Source organism: Piliocolobus tephrosceles, chromosome 3 (assembly GCF_002776525.5).
Source record: "Piliocolobus tephrosceles isolate RC106 chromosome 3, ASM277652v3, whole genome shotgun sequence".
Classification (NCBI taxonomy): Eukaryota; Metazoa; Chordata; class Mammalia; order Primates; family Cercopithecidae; genus Piliocolobus; species Piliocolobus tephrosceles.
Window position 1 is genome coordinate 106,048,760 of NC_045436.1, and position 19,491 is coordinate 106,068,250.

Consider the following 19,491-nt stretch of genomic DNA (forward strand, 5'->3'; position numbering starts at 1 on the left):
TTTATTTATTTATTTATTTATTTATTTATTTATTTATTTATTTATTTGACACAGGGTCTTGCTGTGTCACCCATGCTGGAGAGCTTGATGCACTGCAGTTTTATGACTCACTGCAGTTTCAACCTCCTAGGCTCAAGCAGTCCTCCTGCCTCAGCCTCCCCAATAGCTGGGGCTACAGGCACACATCACCATACCTGGCTAATTTTATTTATTATTTTATTTTACTTTATTTTGTAGAGACAGCACCTCCCTATGTTGCCGAGGCTGGTCTTGAACTCATGGCCTCAAACAGTCCTCCCACCTCAGCCTCCCAAAGTGCTGGGATTACAGGCTTGAGCCATACTGCACCCAGCCAGGAATTTCCTTTGTTTTGTTTGTTTAGAGATGGGGATGGGAGAAAAGAGAATTAGTGGTGGGAATTTTTAGTTCTTTTCAAAGCTGTTTTAAATATGAAGTTTTGATTCCTGCCAGTACTTAAAATGTTGATTTCTCTCTTCATTTATATTTGTGCCCACCATGAGCCAGTCTCTTCACTAAATGTTTAAATAAATGATTGAGTCATTAGATGAAGTTCAGGTATCTGTTTTTATGTTTTAAGGTTACAAGAACAGCCAATCGTCCAATAGCCGCTGGAGACATTTCAACTTTTCAGTCCTTTGTTTTTCTTGGGGGACAGCTAACCTTGGCACTGGGTGTTCTTCTGTGTCTGAATTACTACAGGTATATTAAACATGTTTTCCACATCATGTATAAAATCTCTCCTTTGAAATGAAGAAAGTAGGAATAAAATGAAATATCTTTACCACAAAGTTGTTCATTTGCTACTTATCAAGCAGCTGTAAGTTAGCAAGTGTAAGTAACTCACCACACATTTTTAAATCTGCTTCAAGAATGCTTTCAGCCAAAGGAGTTAAGAAATGAACATTTAGTTTGTTTTGAACCACCTCCAGTATTTGCACTACTTTCCCTAAGTGACACAAAGCAATTTCATAGGTTTTCTAAGTGCGTGCATGAATGTGTGTGTATACACCCACACATATGTGTATAATTTTATTTATGCTGACAGTATCTCTAAAGTAGACTTTAAGCAGAAGTGATTATACTCATTTTGCAAAAAGAGGAACTATGTCTTTCCCAGGGTGGTGTTACTAATCAATGACTGAAGAAAGAAATGGGAGGACTCATTCCTATATCTCTTAAATGAGACAAAACAAAACTTTTGTGTATCGGATTGCCGTTTACAAAGTACTTCAATGCCAGAGAAGAAAGACAAAAAGAGTTACTTTATAGAGACTAGACTTAATTTTGCATGCCTTGCCCTGATAGCATCAATTACATGAAAATACCTTTGGAAGGTTATTTCTGGAAGGGGTAGTGTTAGATAAACTTTGAGGTCCTAAGAACATCTTATTGTATCACATTATCACAGGTGTTTCCTTTTTTCTAGAAAAGTAACACCGCATCATGCGTATAAGGAGGGATATCTTGACTCTAATTATTAGTTAGGACATCTCAGTTTATTAGATGCCTTAATATTTGCAAGCAGTTCAGAGAGGCAGTAACATTTGGTAGTTAACATTTGGTGGTGGATAGGTTGGACTCTGGAGCCAGACTACCTTAGGTTTGAATCTGGGCTCTGCTATGACTAGCTATATAACAGTTAGCAAACTACTTAGTTTCTTTGTGCTTCAGTTTTCCCATCTGCCAAAAAGGAAGAGAATAAACATTCATATTCTAATACCTGCCTTTTGGAGTCATTGTGAAGATTATAATGAATTAACAAATGTGATTCACTTAGAATAGTGCCTAACACCTGAAAGTACTGTGTGTGTTAGCTATTATTTTGTTTGGTTGTTGTATAACATTTAAAGTAGTTTTCTACTCATCCTCTATAATAGGGAAAGTCAAAGGCTAGGAAGATAACTTACATAAAATATAATTTAAGATAAAATATATTTTCCAGTTAGTATTACTTATGTCGTTGTCTTAAAGTATTTCGTGGTTTCTAAGAGGTAGTGGTAATAATCACTTTAATGGTTTTTCCTCTTTTCAGTATAGCTCTGGGAGCAGGATCCTTACTTCTTGTCATCACCTACCCACTAATGAAAAGAATTACATACTGGCCTCAACTAGCCTTGGGTGAGCTTAAAATAACTCTAAGTATTTCCTTTGATACCTGCAAACTACATTTTTATGGAGAGATAGGTAGATAGGTAAAGATGAAATGACAAATCAGTCATGTAATTTTCCTAACCAATAGTAGATTTTCACATTTTAAAGGAGAGCAGTTGGCTATTTTTATTAGCTAAGAAATATTGCATGTTTATTAGGGTTATCATTATCATCATTATTTTTTCCTCTCCTCTCTCGCCCTCTCCTCCCCTCCCCTACCCTCTCCTCTCCCCTCTTCTTCTCTGAGAGAGGGTCTTGATCTGTTGCCCAGGCTGGAGTGCAGTGGCACGATCTCAGCTTACTGCAAACTTGACCTCCCAGGCTCAAGTGGTCCTCCCACCTCAGCCTCCTAAGTAGCTAGGATTACAGGCATTCATAACCCTGCCTGGCTAGTTTTTGTATTTTTTTTGTTGTTGTTGAGACAGGGTTTAGCCATGTTGTCCAGGCTGGTCTCAAACCCCTGAGCTCAAGCGATCTGCCTGCCTTGGCTTCCCAAAGTGCTGGGAGTACAGGTGTATACCAACGCGCCTGGCCATCATTGCTTTCTGAAATGCTGTTTTAAAAATCTCGGTATGTCATGAAAAAATGTTTAATCTAGATGCCCTGAAGAATTTGGGGAATGGGGTAGGAAGCACTCTGTGGCAGGAAAACAAGGGTTAAAGTGTATGTGATAGCTTAGACAGCTCCTGTTCTGTGAAGCCTCTCAGGAGGAAGTTAGACAGTCTCTTCTGGGCTACTGTAGGAGTCTAATCCGGCATTACTCATTTCAACAGCATTAATTCAACCAAGAATATGTTGAGAGCCTCCTGTGGTCTCCAGTTAATAAATTGTGGCCCAGCATTTAGCATAGCACTTGGCACAGTGTAGGTACTGAATACATACTTGTTGGTGAAAAAAAAAGGAAGATAGTTAGGTAAGCCAGTATCAGAATCTGTTGCAAAAATATCTATTCCCAGACTTTTCTATTCCTAGAATATTCCTAGAATGACTCTAGTTCTTTGAATCATTATTTTCAGTAAATGAAAGAACTAAAAGCAACTCAGGAAACTGATGTGAGCCTGATTTGCGGGGAAGTTGTGGTAGAATATTTATCTTTTTCTAAGATCCTCTCATTGAATGTTCTCTTTATTAAATTGGAAATTATATTCTCAATATAAGCATTTTCTATCTGTAAGATAATATTAAGAAGCTGATGTATTTACTCCAAACATTTATTGAACCCCTACATTTACTTTTTGCCAGGAATTGCAGCAGGTACTGGGAAAATAAAAATGACTAAAACACACTGACCATCTTTAAGGAGTTGGAGATGGAGATGACAGATAAACAGGTCATTGCAGTATAACGTGGCAGGCAGGAGCGCTACGGGACCACAAAGGAGAGGCACTTAATCAGTTAAGGAGGGGACATGAGTGGAAATAGGTAATGTAGGAGGAGAAAAGGTACCTTCTGAGAAAAGGTATCTGAGACACATTGAGTTTAAGGTACATGAGCAACTTGCAGGCAGAGACGTCCAGCAGTTGGTTCAGTATGCAGTCTGGAGCTTAGGATAGTAATCAGGCTTGCAAGTGGAGATTTGAGAGCTGTCAACATGTAGGTGTTTGTTTACAGTCCTCAGAGACGATGCCCTTGTGGAATAAATCAGTGTTCCTATGTATATTCTTGTTTCTGTAGCTGGTAGGGGAGGCAGAGTGGTAACAGAAAGAACATGGGTTTTTGAGTCCGATAGATCTAAGTTCAGATCCCAGCATCTACTGTTACTGGTAGTGCCACGCACCATACTAGGTAGGATAAATCTTCTCTTTAAACCTACTATTTACTTAATTAGGGGATATTATTCTTTTTATTAGCTCTGTTACTTTAACTATTAACCTCTCTGAGCCTGTTTTCTTTTTTGTAAAATGGAGCTAATCATTACCACCGAGGGTTGAAAGGGTTTAAGGAAGGAACCCACAGAAAGCAGCACACACTGAGTCTGATACCCAGGAGCACTGAACGCGCTCCGATGCTACTCCTTCCCTTTAGGATTCTAAAGTATGTATAGACTTCCCCCTTTTTTGTGTTTTGCTAATTGTAGGCTTGACATTTAATTGGGGAGCATTACTTGGATGGTCTGCTATCAAGGGTTCCTGTGATCCATCTGTTTGCCTGCCTCTTTATTTTTCTGGAGTTATGTGGACACTAATATATGATACTATTTATGCCCATCAGGTAAAGAAATTATCTTTTTCTTAACTTTGGTTTAGTTGTTGCTGTTTTTAAAGAACCAAATTAAGGAGAAAACCTTTTTTCTTAAATTTGTTGTTGTTTTTAAGAACTTTAAGAACCAAATTAAGGAGGAAGAATTTTCTAAAAAGAAGGTCACTCACAGTTCCATGGCTCCAACAAAATATTTTTTTATGTTTATGTGTGTTTACCAAAATCCAACTCATTTATTTTATTTACAAGCAATGAAGTAGTATTTACTATATGCCAGGCACTGTTTTAAGTACTTTACAAACTTAATCCCCCAACAGCCATCGAGGAAATTACTTAAACATTAACCTCATTTAACAGAAGAGGAAACATGTGAAGAAGTATTTGTCATGTCAGACCGTTAGTGGGTGGCAGAACTATGATTCAAGCCCAGTGTTCAGAGACTGCTTTTAACCACTACATTTTCCTGTCCCTCTAATCATTGAATTATGCAACTTTTATACTTGGTGTAGTTAGTGAACATTTTCCTATATTTTTACCAATTCTTTGTCATTGTCGCTTTAAGACTGTGGACTGTGAGATACTCTATGCCCCAATTTAACATGCCATAAATTTGATGTGCCATAATTGAAACAAATTTAACAGTTTCTCCATTTTGACTACTTAAGTTGTTTGAGTTTTCACAATTATAAGTAATATTGTTCTAATCATTAATACTTCTTGAATAGGAGTTTTTCAGTTAAATTTTTAGGAGTGGTATTATTGACGTAAAGGATTATATGCATTTTTATAGCTTTTGATTTTTCCTTTTTGATAAATTAAATTCTAAAAACTCATTTTTTTCTGTTACATTTATAAACTTTCCCCCAGCTTTAATGAGGAGTAATTGACAAATAAAATTATGCATATCCAAGGTATACAGTGTGATGATTTGATAGTACATGTTCTGAGAATACATTTATGAACTTTTCAAAAAAGTTTTTCTCAGTATTTTTCTGAAATATGATTATGTATTCTCAACCATTTACTTGAAGAATATGTCTGGATTTCATCCTGTTTTCTTCCACTAAACCCCCTATGCCCTGTTACATTTGTAGTATCTTGAAAAGGCAGATCTGTAATCAGCCTTACTTCCAAAGTGAAACTTGCGGTTAGAAGAGATGCCTGTACTTTTTGCAGTAAGGTCTGGAACCAGTGCTTAGGATACCAGTACTCCAATTAGATTAACAACTTCAGGAAAACACCACATACTCATTGGCACTTTTGTGGTTCACATAATTACAGACAGTTTGCACCCTGAAGGCGATTGTAGTATGACAGGAAAAACAGAAGCAGCCACAGTCATTGTTATTTGGATTTGGGCCCCAAAGGAAAGCCTGTCAGGTTGCTGTCTGCCTGTAGGTCAGTGCAGAGAGTTCAGCATGCAGCCACTGATATCTCGTGACCATCATTATTTACAACAGTATATGAAGATGCTTACAAGTAAACTTACTGGGAGAAACCAGGCAGCTACATGTGGTTATATCATCAAGACCTAGCTCTACCTAAACAGGATTTGATAGAAAAGGCAAGGGATAGATTGGGCTAGAAGTGGAAAATGAGTGGATGTGGTTAGGTGGTAAGTGAGCATTTTTCTACATCTGTGACTTTTGCAAGATTGAAACTGAAATGTACGGGAGATTATTGAGATTTGAGAACTCTGAGGTAGAGAGGAGCTATGGGAAGAATTAGAGCTGAATTGTAATCCTAACACTGTAAAAATATAATTAAGAGTCATTATAGGATTATAACAAATACAATGATTTATAGAAATGAAGCTGGATGGTGATTTTAGCAGTGGTGTTTAACTTTGATTGACCTGCATATTCATTACAGATCAGCCTGTTTCTGAGTTACTGTCATCTTTCACCACTTATGGTATATCTGCATGTTCTTTAAAAGACAACTTCTTCTGAAAGTAGTTAGTGGTAATTGGTTGCACAACCTTGTGAATATACTAAAAAACACTACATCTGATACTTCAAAATGTGAATTTTATGGTGTGTGAACTAAATCTCAAAAAACAGTTTATTTTTCTTTCTGATATTAGGACAAAAGAGATGATGTTTTAATTGGTCTTAAGTCCACGGCTCTGCGGTTTGGAGAAAACACCAAGCTATGGCTCAGCGGTTTCAGTGTTGCCATGCTGGGGGCGCTGAGCCTAGTGGGTGTGAACAGTGGTCAGACTGCTCCCTACTACGCTGCCCTGGGTGCTGTAGGAGCCCATCTGACTCACCAGGTTTGACCTTTTTCTTATTTGTCCCTTATATTTCCTTAGTATAAATTATAAAAATTATTTAAACAGTATGCCCTCTGTGTTTACCTGGCAAGGAGCTTCTTAAACAACTACTTGGCTTGTACTACCTTTAACAGAGCCCCCCCTGCCCTCTGGCCTCAACTTATAAGAAAGCTAGCTATAGTATTTTATTTTATTTTATTTTAAAACTTTTTTTTTAAACAGGGTTGTCCAGGCTGGAGCGCAATGGTGCAATCACAGCTCACTGCAACCTCTAACTCCTGGGCTGAAGTGATCCTCCCACCTCAGCATCCTGGGTAGCTGGGACTACAGTCATGCATCACCATGCCTGCTAATTTTTTTTTTTTTTTTTGTAGAAATGGGGTCTTAAGATTTTGCCCAGGCTGATCTTAAACTCCTTGCTTCAAGCAGTCTTCCTGCCCTGATCTCCCAAAAGTGCTGGGATTACCAGTGTGAGCTACCAACCCCAGCCAAGCTATATTATTTAAAAAAAAAATACAGGCCTAAATCCAAATTTTCCCCTCTGATTTTCCTGGAATTACTTCTGAATTCATGGTTGGAAAAATTTCAGTAATATCTGAAGCTTGTGGTTTGAGTTGAATTACTCTAAAAGCAAACTGACAGATAAAGCTTTAAAAAAAACTGGGTTTCTAGTGATGGTTAGTAGACTAATTATTCATAAATTTGGTTTCTGCTGGCATAAAGACCAAGGCCAGATAAGATATGAAATGCAGAACATTGGTCAAAGTTCTGCCAGTAGAGAGCAGGAAGCTGTCATTTCAGGATATTCACCCACACCACATCCCCTACCTGTCACAAACTTATGTTGAGAATCTACATTGTTGACTTGTAAAATGAATGAATTAAATCTAATTTTGATTAAATCACTTGCTAATAAATTGACTATTTTTATATCAATGTTGTTGTTATTTTCATTAAACAGAATCAAAAAGGTATTCATGGTAGATCACCTGAGGTCAGGAGTTTGACCAGCCTGGCCAACATGAACATGGCAAAACCCCATCTCTACTAAAAATACAAAAGTTAGCTGGGCATGGTGGCGGGCACCTACCTGTAACCCCAGCTACTCAAGAGGCTGAGGCAGGAGAATGGCTTGAATCCAGGAGGCAGAGGTTCCAGTGAGCCAAGATCATGCCACTGTACTCTAGCCTGGGCGACAGAGCAAGACTCCATCTCAAAAAAAAAAAAAAGTATTCATGAAGCTATATTTAGATGACTGATTTTATACAGATTATTGCCAGTTACTAGCAGTGTAGGCAAGACTTACATAACATGGTATGAAGGAAATCAGAATTTGATGTCTGTAAAGTAAACCATATGCTGTGTCCCCTGCACTGTTTTCCTCACTGTGAAAACTAAAATGTGAATTGGTGACTTTCTAGGATGTCGCCATTTTTCCCTTCAGAATTTCTCAGCATCCCTTTTTGGTCGTAGCTCAGTTCCACGAGGACTGACATTGTCATTTGATTGTCTGGTCTGGATAATGGCTATAGGTTAATATTTCAACACCTGAATATTAAATAGTACAGGAAGGCAAAAATTATTAAGACGATCACAAATATTATAAGAAATACTCGGCCAGGTACAGTGGCTCACGCCTATAATCCCAACACTTTGGGAGGCCGAGATGGGCAGATCACTTGAGGTCAGCAGTTCAAAATCAGCCTGGCCAACATGGATAAACCCTGTCTCTACTAATAATACAAAACTTAGCTGGGCATGGTGTTGTGCACCTGTAATTCCAGCCACTCGATAGGCTGAGGCAGGAGAATCACTTGAACCCGGGAGGCAGAGGTAACAATGAGCCAAGATGGTGCCACTGCACTCCAGCCTGGGTGACAAAAGGAAACTGTCTCAAAGGAAGAAAAAAGAAATACTTGGAGCCCACTTTATATTTTAAATTGCATTTATGGTCCTGTGTCCAGTTTTTTGTTGTCATTGTTGTTTTTTGTTTTGAAACAGAGTCTTCCCTCTGTCACCCAGGCTGGAGTGAAGTGGTACGATCTTGGCTCAGTACAGCCTCCACCACCTCCTGGTTTCAAGCAATTCTTGTGCCTCAGCCTCCTTAGTAGCTGGGACCACAGGCACACGCCATCATGCCCAGCTCATTTTTGTATTTTTTTAGTAGAGACAGGGTTTCGCCATGTTGGCCAGACTGGTCTCGAACTCTTGATCTTAAGTGATCCACCCACCTCAGCCTCCCAAAGTGCTGGGATTACAGGCATGAGCCACCACGCCTGGCCTCTCTGTCCAGTTTTCGATACAGTGTTTAGAGATGGTCATAGCTATCTTCTAGTATTTAAAGATAAAGGAAATCATGGTGATTGTAAGTCTGCAGACCACATAATAAAGAATAGTCCCCCATGCCTAAGGAAGATAGGAACATACATGAGACTTCCTTAGTGTTATTTGCAGGGCTAGCATGGGGAAAAAGGAGTATGCTTGTTCTAGATTACTAGCAACAGATTTAGGTCTCTAGCTCCCCTTCTCTAAATGTAGGTCCCTGAACAGGAGAGATTTAGAAATTTTTGGTTATCATAATAAACTAGGAGGGGTGACTATATGGATGATGGCCAGATACAGTCAGTATCTTGTGCTGCACCAGATTACCCTGCATTATAGAGTGTTGTCCTGCCCAAATGGTACTTGTTCTCCATTGAGAAACTGCTCCAGACACTAAAACCACAACTGGAGGGTAGGAGTTGCAGGGAGACAGATTTTAGATCAGTTAGTATAAGGAAGAACTTTCTAAATAGTTAGAACTAAAATTAGTATGGGTTGCCTCACAAGCATTCATGCAGCCCTCAACTGAAAGTTCTTAGGAAACAGCTTGGATGATTCCAAGTGAAAAATATGGTAAATTTTTCTTTTTCTTTTTCTTGTTTTTGAGATAGAGTCTCACTCTCTCACCCAGGCTAGGAGGGTGCAGTAGGGTGATCACAGCTTATTGCAGCCTTGACCTCTTGGCCTCAAGCAATCCTCCCACCTCAGCCTCTTGAGAAGCTGGGACTACAGGCATGTGCCACCATGCCCAGCTAATTTTTTATCTTTTGTATTTGTAGTTTCCTCCTCTGTGTTAACATGTTTATTTTTGATGACCCAAAGTCCAGACTAGGTATTAATACAAATTTCTATTCCTCTCTTGCAGATTTACACTCTAGACATCCACAGACCTGAGGATTGTTGGAATAAATTTATCTCCAACCGAACACTGGGACTAATAGTTTTTTTAGGGATTGTCCTCGGGAATTTGTGGAAAGAAAAGAAGACAGACAAAACAAAGAAGGGTATAGAGAATAAAATAGAAAATTAATGAATGAAATTTTTCTAGGAATTATTAAAACATTTTTTTCAAAATATAATTAGATTTGAATATAAAATCTGATACAATATGTTAAAGAATTAAGAACCTGAAGATTTAGAGCATATTTACCTGGATTTTAATTCAATTATTTGCTAGCAAAATTCCCCCGTGTCACAGAAACCAGGGACTCTTCAGGATTTGAGATGGCCTTGAGTATTTTACTTGATACATTCTTCTGCCCATTATAATTCTCACCTGAAGTTATGGGGATTGTACAAGTTTTGGCACTTTAGAAAAAGCCTGATGTGGGTCTTTCGTAAATGAATGTCTCTATAAGAAAGTGGACTCTTTTTTAAGGGAAAAATAAAAGCTGCTCTGGAAAGTTGGGGCTTACTGTTCTTTATTGTGACCTTTAGTCACTGCCAAAAACTGTAATTTAGGAAACCAATTCTGTTTTTTTATGTTTTAGGATAATTTAAATAAGCAAATAGAAGTATTTAGTTGTTATAGCCACACGTACCACTGTTTACCAACCCTGACTTTTTATTTGGGAGATTTGGTCTCTTGTGTGCAGTCACAGTGATCAGAACAAACAAGTAGGCAGTCACCAGAGAGTACCTTGATTTTCTGTCTATATCTTTTTTAACTTATCCCATTACAGTTTATAGGATAGTGATACTTAAATGTTTACTGTTTTTTCCCTTAGCTACCCTCACCTTCAGAATATTCTCAGCACAGCAGCCAGAGTAATTCTCTTAAAACCTAAGTAAGGTCATGTCATTCCTCTCCCCAGAACCCTCCAGGATCTCCCTAGGTCACTCAGTACAAAACAAAAGTCCTACCACCTACCACCTGCCAGGCCCTCCGTGATCTGGCCTCATGTCTGACTTCTCACACTCACACCTGCAGCCCCACTGGCCTCACTGTTCCTTAATCAGGCTGGGCAGACTCCTACCCCAAGGCCTTTGCATTTACTGTTCACTTTGTCTGGAAAGTTCTCCCCAGGTCATGTCTTACTCCTTCACTGCAGAACCTTTCTTAAATGTCACCTTCTCTAAGAAGCTTTTCTTAGCCACCTTCAAAAATCTCACATATACCACCCATACTTCCTGTCCCCTTGCTTTTTTTTTTTTTCTTTTTCTCTTCAGCTCTTAACATTAGCAACCTAAAATATACCTTACTTGATTTAAATTGCTCTCATAGACAGTAGGCTATAGGGCAGACAGTCATTTGTATATGTGGGTGTGGGCATCAGTAAATACAAAATTGCGTGATGATGACGAGGATGATGAAGATGATGCAGCTAACAGCACTTACATATGCCAGACACTGACAAGCATAGGAAAAATGATTTAACTGTTTACTCAGCAAATACTGAGCCACTGAAAACGACTTGGGTCAGTTGTTGCAGCTGTAACTTTGCTATAGCAGCAGTGAGTTGAAGAGGAGAAGAATTAGGAACATAGTACCCTACTTTTGAGGAAATATGATTGGCTTTGATTTTAACAGAATAGACAGAGTTTAAATCTGTGTTGGTTTCTGTTTTCTTACAGATATGACCCTATGTTTTAAAATGCTTAAAACATCTTAACCCTTTCCAATTAAAGAAGGCCGAGTACAATGTAGTTCAATTTTACAACATTCTCCTTAGTTTATGAAAGTTAAAAATGGAACACATTTTTAAATCACTAAAAATCCTGCAACTTTTTTGTGATCCATGGGACAAGAGAACATAACATTAGTTCATACATGCTCAAAAAGCTTATTCTCAAAAAGCTGCTTAAATGTAATTGAATTATTTTAATTCTTTTTCATTTTCCTTCCTCCTCCCAGTGGAAACACTGAAAAAATAATATAAATGGGTAAGGAACAGATTTTTAAAAAGAAAAAACTATTAAGTACATTATTAGTCTCTCGAATCACAGACTTACAACTCGAGTTGGAAAGACACACAGCAGTCATCCATCTAGATCAGGAGTGTCAGTCCCTGGGAGAGTTGAAAGGAGCATTGCAGAAGTTTGTGATAGTTGAAATGACCAGCATTGCGTTGGTAATTTGTTCAGCGGGGAGGGCCCTTGCCCTACTCTTCTGCATCAAAGTCACTGTGAGTTTTTCAATAGAAATCATGTGAAAGAACTTTTTAAACTGTGGTCAATTATCTACCACAATTTCATGATGGGGGTGGAGATAGGATGGGAGCCACAGGGTCTAAAAAGTAAATGAATACAACTATTCCAGCTCTAACTGACCTGCCCTCTGAATTCCCAGAGCAGTTGGTGGGTGCCAGTGGAGCAGGAGTTATGAACGCCAGTCATGACCATACCTTGCCAGGGTTGGAATCTGCTCTAACACCTATCAGTTGGTGACCTTGGGCAAGTTCCCTGACCTCTCTGTGGCTCACTCAGGGATAATCATAATACCTTTCTCATAGATTTCAAAATGTTCTGTCTTCCCCTGTGAGAATGGAGATTTCATGATAAGTGGGACCTTGTTTGTCTTATTTATTGAAATATCCTCGATATACCACATCACAAGGGCTGCCTCTCCCTCTTCCCGGATTTCTTTGCTAAATTGTTTAACGCCACTACCAGATTTTTATAATCTGGCCTCACCCTACTGTTTCCTCCAACTAAAAGTACACCCTCCACCCTCTGGGCTGGTTCTCTCTCTAGGCTGGTGGGTGCCAGTGGAGCAGGAAGTAAGAAAGTTATCATGACAACAGCTTGCCAGGGTTGAAATCTGCTTTAACACCTGCCTACCAGTTGGGTGATCTTGGGAAAGTTTCCTGACCTCTCTGTGGCTCAAATACTCAAATAGGTATAAGCGTAATACCTTTCTCATGGATTTAAAAATTATCTGTCTTCCCTTGAGAGAATGGAGATTTCATGATAAGTGGGACCTTGTTTGTCTTAATCATTGAAATACCCCCAATATACCACGCTGTAAGCACTCAGTAAACATTTGTAAATTTTGTACATCAGGTGAACTAATATTAGAGTTATTTGTCAGACCTGGTGTTAGGTGCAACCATTAGAAATTATTAACGCTGTTCAACAACATATAACAGGTTGGTTATGTAAGGTAACATTATAAAAACATTTTCATGTACATATCATCAAAACTATATAAGAATATAAGTAATGCTACTCTCTGCCCACCGGGTGGCCTCGCTCTGCAGGAGCAGTCACAGCTCTAACAACACTGGAGCTAACACTGCCTTTTCCATAAAGGTGTTTTCTTCTACCTCTGGCTTGCCCTTTGCCCTTCTTTCCCAGGCAAAGCCAAGAACCCTCATGTACTCCACGTTGGGGCTCATTTGCCCTGTATCAATGGTGATGCCTATTTCTTAGGGTCAAGGTATAATTTAGAGACTATGCAACACATTTAATATAGGTGCTGGCATACAGTAACTAATTTTTAACTTTAGAAATGAATCAGGCCAGGAATAGTGGCTTATGCTTGTAATCCCAGCACTTTGGGAGGCTAAGGCAGGTGGATCACTTGAGGTCAGGAGTTTGAGACCAGCCTGGCCAACATGGTGAAACCCCGTCTCTACTAAAAATACAAAAAATATCAGCCGGGCTTGGTAGCACACGCCTGTAATTCAATCCCAGCTACTCAAGAGGGTGAGTGAAGCATGAGAATTTCTTGAACCTGGGAGGTGGAGGTTATACTATACTTCTTTTTTAAAATCTACTTTTTTCACTTAATATTTTCCCATGTCATTAATGCTTCTTTCAATATATTGGTGTTTTTTGGCTGCATAGATTTTTCTCATATGTATCCACTGCAATTTAATTAATCCTATCATTGAACACATAGCATTTCAATATTTGCATTTTTTCCTTCTTACAAGCACTAGGGCCATGAATAGATTTGTATCATTGGGTATATATGTGAATATTTCCTTAGGAAAAATCCTAGAAGCAGAATGTCTTCGTGTATGTGCATGTACATTTCCAGGGACTGGAGGGTAGATGTGGAGGGTGGAGTATGGTGGTATGCACATTTTAAAGGTTTTGGATTCATTTTCTCAAATTACCCGACAGAAAGGTACACATTGCTAATAGCAGTGCATGAGAGCCTCTTTCTCAGACCTTGGCCAATATGAAGAGATACTATTTTTAAAACCTTGACACGTAGGCAAGAATAATACGTGGTTTCACTCACAACTCTGTGATTATTAAAGTAGTTGATCCTTTTCAAAGTGTTTATAGAGCATTTTTATTTCTTCTTTGTGAGTTGCCTTCATGTCTTTGCCCATTTGGTTATTGTTGTTGATGTACACTGTCTCGTTCATTGGTTATATCCCCAAGATGTGATATCTGACATACTTAGACTTGTGCTCTCGTTTTACAAGATCATCATTTTATTAACTGTGATGGGATTTTGGATTTCATGCTTTATACTGAACTATCTCTTCCATGGAGAGGACAGCATATTTAACATTTTTATAGTTGTTCCAATTGATATGTATTATTCAGACAGTCATCAAACATTTGTTGAACATCTATGTGCAGGCACAGGCTAGTTGCTGCAAACGGAGATGAATTAGACAGTTTCTATCTTCAATAAGCTCAGAATCAGTAGCTGGGATTACAGGCATGCGCCACCACGCCTGGCTAATTTTCGTATTTTTAGTAGAGACAGGGTTTCATCATGTTGGCCAGGCTGGTCCCCAACTCCTGACCTCAAGTGATCTGCCCACCTTGGCCTCCCAAAGTGCTGGGATTACAGGCATGAGCCACTGTGCCTGGCCTCTCTCTCTTTCTTTCTTTCTTTTTGTAGAGACAGGGTCTTGCTTTGTTGCCCAGGTTGGTCTTGAATTCCTAGGCTCAAGCAGTCCTCCTGCCTCAGCCTCCCAAGTTGCTGGGGTTACAGATGTGAGTCACCTCACTGAGCATAAATACTTTTTTTTTCCAAATAAAATCGTACATAAAACCCCAACAAATACATACAGATGGAAATCAGAGACAGTCCCCTTAAACTGTGCCTTCCTTTCTTTTAGGATTGTCACAGAGCCCAGTTCAAAAACTATCTCTTAGAGATAACAATGAACATTGAAGTCCCTACCGTTACTAACTGAATGATTTAGAGTGAACTATTTAAACCTCTCCAGCCAGTTTCTTTATATCTAAAATGAGGATTAAAATAGTATCTTCCACATGCTAGTGTTTTAAGAATTGCATGAGAAAATGATCTTATCTAAACTCCTGGCTTTAAATGTCATCTGTACACTGATTACTCGCAAATGTGCACCTCCAGCCTTAACTTCCCTTTTGAACTTGCACTTGGCAGAAATGAATATTGAACTGCCTACTTGATATTTCAACATGAATGCCAAATAAGCGCCTCCAATTCAATATGTTCAAAACTGAACTCTTAATCTCAGCCTCAAACCTCCTCCTCCCACCGTCCTCGCCATCTCATTAATGGTATCTACTTTTCCTTTTGCTCTGACCAAAACCTTGGAATCAGCCATAACTCCTTTTTCCCACATTCCATATTCAAGATATTAGAAAAGACTGTTGGTTCTACCTTCAAAACACATGCAGAATCTAATCTTTTCCTACTACCTCCTCAGCTGCCATCCTGGCCGAGTCCCCATCTTCTCCCCACTGGATTAACGCAATAGCCTCCTAACCGGTCTCCCTCCCTCTCCCTTGCCCCCTTTCATGTGTTCTCACCATAGCAGCCAGGCTGATCCTGCTACAACCAAAGCCAATGTATGTCATGCCTCTACTCAGAACCTCCCCATTTCACACCTCCCCATTTCTCCCAGTGTAAAGCCAAAGCCCTTAGCATGGCTGAAGTGAGCTGGCTCCTGCTGCCTCCTGGCTCTTCGTCCATTCCCTGCTTCACCAGTGCCGCTGCAGCCTTCTGGCCTCAATGGGCTTCCTGGAATGCTTTCTCAGATGTTGCCATAGCTACTTCCTCACCTCCTTCAGTATTTGCCTAAAGGTCACCAACTCAGTGAAACCATTGTCTTCATTTTCTAAAACTTAACACATACAATTACACAAACTTCTTTCTCTCTCTCGCTGCTTTATTTTTCTCCATATTAAAACATATGATATGCAGTCATGTGTCACTTACAGATGGAGATACTTTCTGAGAAATGCATCATTAGGCAATTTCATCCCTGTGCAAACGTTATGGAGTTCATGCACACAAACCTAGACGGTCTAGCCTACTACACACCTAGGCTATGTGGTATATAGTCTATTGCCCCTAGGCTACAAACCTGTGCAGCATACCTACTTCATGCTGTAGGTAATGGTAACACAATGGTAAGTATTTGTATATCTAAACATATTTAAACACAGAAAAGGGCTGGGTGTGGTGGCTCACACCTGTAATCCCACCACTTTGGGAGGCCACGGCAGGAGGATCACTTGAACCCAGAAGTTCAAGACCAGCCCAGGCAACATGACTAAACCCCATCTCTACAAACAATACAAAAATTAGCTGGGTGTGATGGCACATGGCTGTAGTCCCAGCTACTTGGGAGGCTGAGGTGGGAGGAATACTTGAACACAGGAGGTAGAGGCTGCAGTGATCACACTACTGCATGCCAGTTTGGGCAACAGAGTGAGACCTTGTCTTAAAAAAAAAAAAAAAAGAAACTCAGAAAGGGTACGGTGAAAATACAGTATAATCTTACGGGACCACTGTCCTATATGTATCCCATCATTGACCACAACATTGTTGTGTAGCACATGACTGTAACTTGTTTTACTTATTTTCTATGGTGTGCGTCCTCACTAACAGGAACCTAACTTCATGAGGGGACAGCTATTTTCTGTTTGAATCATCATACTTTATTTCCAGTGTCTGGAATACTGCCTAGCACATAGTAAGTTCTCAATAAATATTTGTGGAATGAATCACGTATATAAAGCTTTTGACGGCATAGTATGTGATTCATTGCCTTCAGGCATTTTTATCACTCTTTTTCTTCTCCAAAGGATTTATCTTTCCAGAAACCTTCTATGAGGAACTATTCACTTAAGAGGAAGCTGATGAAGTTCTCATGAGTTCTCCCAGAAGCCACCGCTCTTCCTCTTCCCCTAAGCGGCCTGAGGTAATCTGTGAAAATGGTTCGCTATTCACTTGACCCGGAGAACCCCACGAAATCATGCAAATCAAGAGGTTCCAATCTTCGTGTTCACTTTAAGAACACTCGTGAAACTGCCCAGGCCATCAAGGGTATGCATATTCGAAAAGCCACGAAGTATCTGAAAGATGTCACTTTACAGAAACAGTGGGTACCATTCCGACGTTACAATGGTGGAGTTGGCAGGTGTGCCCAGGCCAAGCAGTGGGGCTGGACACAAGGTCGATGGCCCAAAAAGAGTGCTGAATTTTTGCTGCACATGCTTAAAAACGCAGAGAGTAATGCTGAACTTAAGGGTTTAGATGTAGATTCTCTGGTCATCGAGCATATCCAAGTGAACAAAGCACCTAAGATGCGCCGACGGACCTACAGAGCTCATGGTCGGATTAACCCATACATGAGCTCTCCCTGCCACATTGAGATGATCCTTACCGAAAAGGAACAGATTGTTCCTAAACCAGAAGAGGAGGTTGCCCAGAAGAAAAAGATATCCCAGAAGAAACTGAAGAAACAAAAACTTACGGCACGGGAGTAAATTCAGCATTAAAATAAATGTAATTTAAAGGAAAAAAAAAAAAAAAAAGAGGAAGCTGATTTTTCAGGAGAACAATTTTAACATTCAGTTTCTAAGCCTGAGTTTCTGAAATGGTGTCAACTTAGGGTGTGGGGGAAAGGTGGGGACAAACAGTGGAGAATTTGTAAAAATTACAGATGAATTTTAAAAGGGATATCCCACTGGCTACAGTGACTCAGACTTGTCTCAAAAAATTTTTTAAAAAGGCCAGGCACAGTGGCTCAGGCCTGTAATCCCAGCACTTTGGGAGGCTGAGGCGGGTGGATCACCTGAGGTCAGGAGTTCAAGACCAGCCTGGCCAACACAGTGAAACCCTGTCTCTACTAAAAATACAAAACTTAGCCCGGCGTGATGGCAAGTGCCTGTAATCCCAGCTATTCGGGAGGCTGAGGCAGGAGAATCGCTTGAACCTGGGAGGCAGAGATTGCTGTTAGCCGAGATCATGCCACTGCACTTCAGCCTAGGGGACAGAGCAAGACACCATCTCAAAAAATAAATAAATATTAAGAAACATATATATCTAGGGATATCCTCCCCATTAATAAAGTATAAATTCAGTGTAAAGAAATGGAAAGTAGTGCATGCAAATGTTAACTACATTTATATTTGTTTACCTATTTTAAAACTCTCGAACAATCTTGAAAATTCAAGTTAGTAATTTTTTTCTTAGGCAGCATTGGCATAGTAACAAACCGAAATAATCATGGCTTTTACTTGCTTTATACTTAAGCAATAGAAATGTCAACACAGCATCTGTGAAAGAATTATTGGGATCAGAGGTCATGTCCCATTGCAGGAATGCCTCATAAACATAAATTGCTCTCGGTTTACATCATTTCCTTGAAGAGAGGAAAGTGTTGAAGACACACTTTAGAATCTGGAGAAAGTTTATGGCTCTGGTCAGTATTTTTAAAATACTGCTAAAAATACACACTGAATATTTTATTTTATTTTATTTTATTTTATTTTATTTTTGAGACAGAGTCTCACTCTGTGTCCCAGGCTGGATTGCAGTGGCATGGTATCGGCTCACTGCAACCTCTGCCTCCAGGATTCAAGCAATTCTTGTGTCTCAGCCTCCCAAGTAGCTGGCATTACAGGTGCCCACCACCACGCCTGGCTAATTTTTGTATTTTTAGTAGAGATGGGGTTTCACCATGTTGGCCAGGCTGGTTTTGAACTCCTGACCTCAGGTGACCTGCCTGCCTCGGCCTCCCAAAGTGCTGGGATTACAGGCACGAACCACCGTGCCTGGCCAAAATACACACTGAATATTTTAAACAAATCCATTTAAAAACATGTTACAAATAAAAAAGTTTTTAGCACAGATTAATTAATTACTAATTGAAAATTGTTAAGATCTCTGACACATGGTGAAGAACGTAGGGAAAGGCATACAATTTTATAATTTTTCCTCATTCATGTATTTATGTTTCCGATTTTCTTCATTCTGTTTTTAGCTGGTCTTTATGTGTACATAGATAGGTTCTCCTTTAAAATAAAATGTGAATGGAAATTACACTAACACATGTGAATGTGTTCCAAGAAGATGGAACAGCAAGTGCATAAGCCTTGACATAGGGATGAATGAAGCAGATTCAGGTAACAAGAAGGCCAGATTTCTAGTCTTGTTTCCAAAGCCCATAGCCATCCCACATTATAGCAAATGGTGGTGAAGATGTAGAGTAAGTGGAACTCTTATACATTGCTGGTAGAAATGCAAAATGGTATTGTCACTTTGGAAAACAGTTCGGCAAGTTCTTTCTTTCTTTCTTTCTTTTTTTTTTTTTTTTTTTTTTTTTTTTTTTTTT

At 39.4% G+C, this 19,491-nt stretch overlaps 1 protein-coding gene and 1 pseudogene across 2 annotated transcripts in view; both read left to right on the plus strand.

Annotated features, from left to right (window-relative positions):
- The window catches only part of COQ2 (coenzyme Q2, polyprenyltransferase), a 20,931-nt gene extending 10,560 nt beyond the window's left edge, over nt 1–10,371 (plus strand). Inside the window, 5 exon segments of the mRNA XM_023222430.1 lie at nt 599–720; nt 2,054–2,139; nt 4,250–4,383; nt 6,458–6,646; nt 9,834–10,371. Of these exon segments, the coding sequence (XP_023078198.1) occupies nt 599–720; nt 2,054–2,139; nt 4,250–4,383; nt 6,458–6,646; nt 9,834–9,998 (696 nt within the window). The 3' untranslated portion in view covers nt 9,999–10,371.
- Nucleotides 10,372–17,019: 6,648 nt separating this feature from the next.
- Nucleotides 17,020–17,689, plus strand: LOC111549306 (annotated as a pseudogene). Its single transcript, XR_002733681.2, has one exon. The product of XR_002733681.2 is annotated as a 60S ribosomal protein L17 pseudogene (transcript).
- Nucleotides 17,690–19,491: the final 1,802 nt, after the last annotated feature.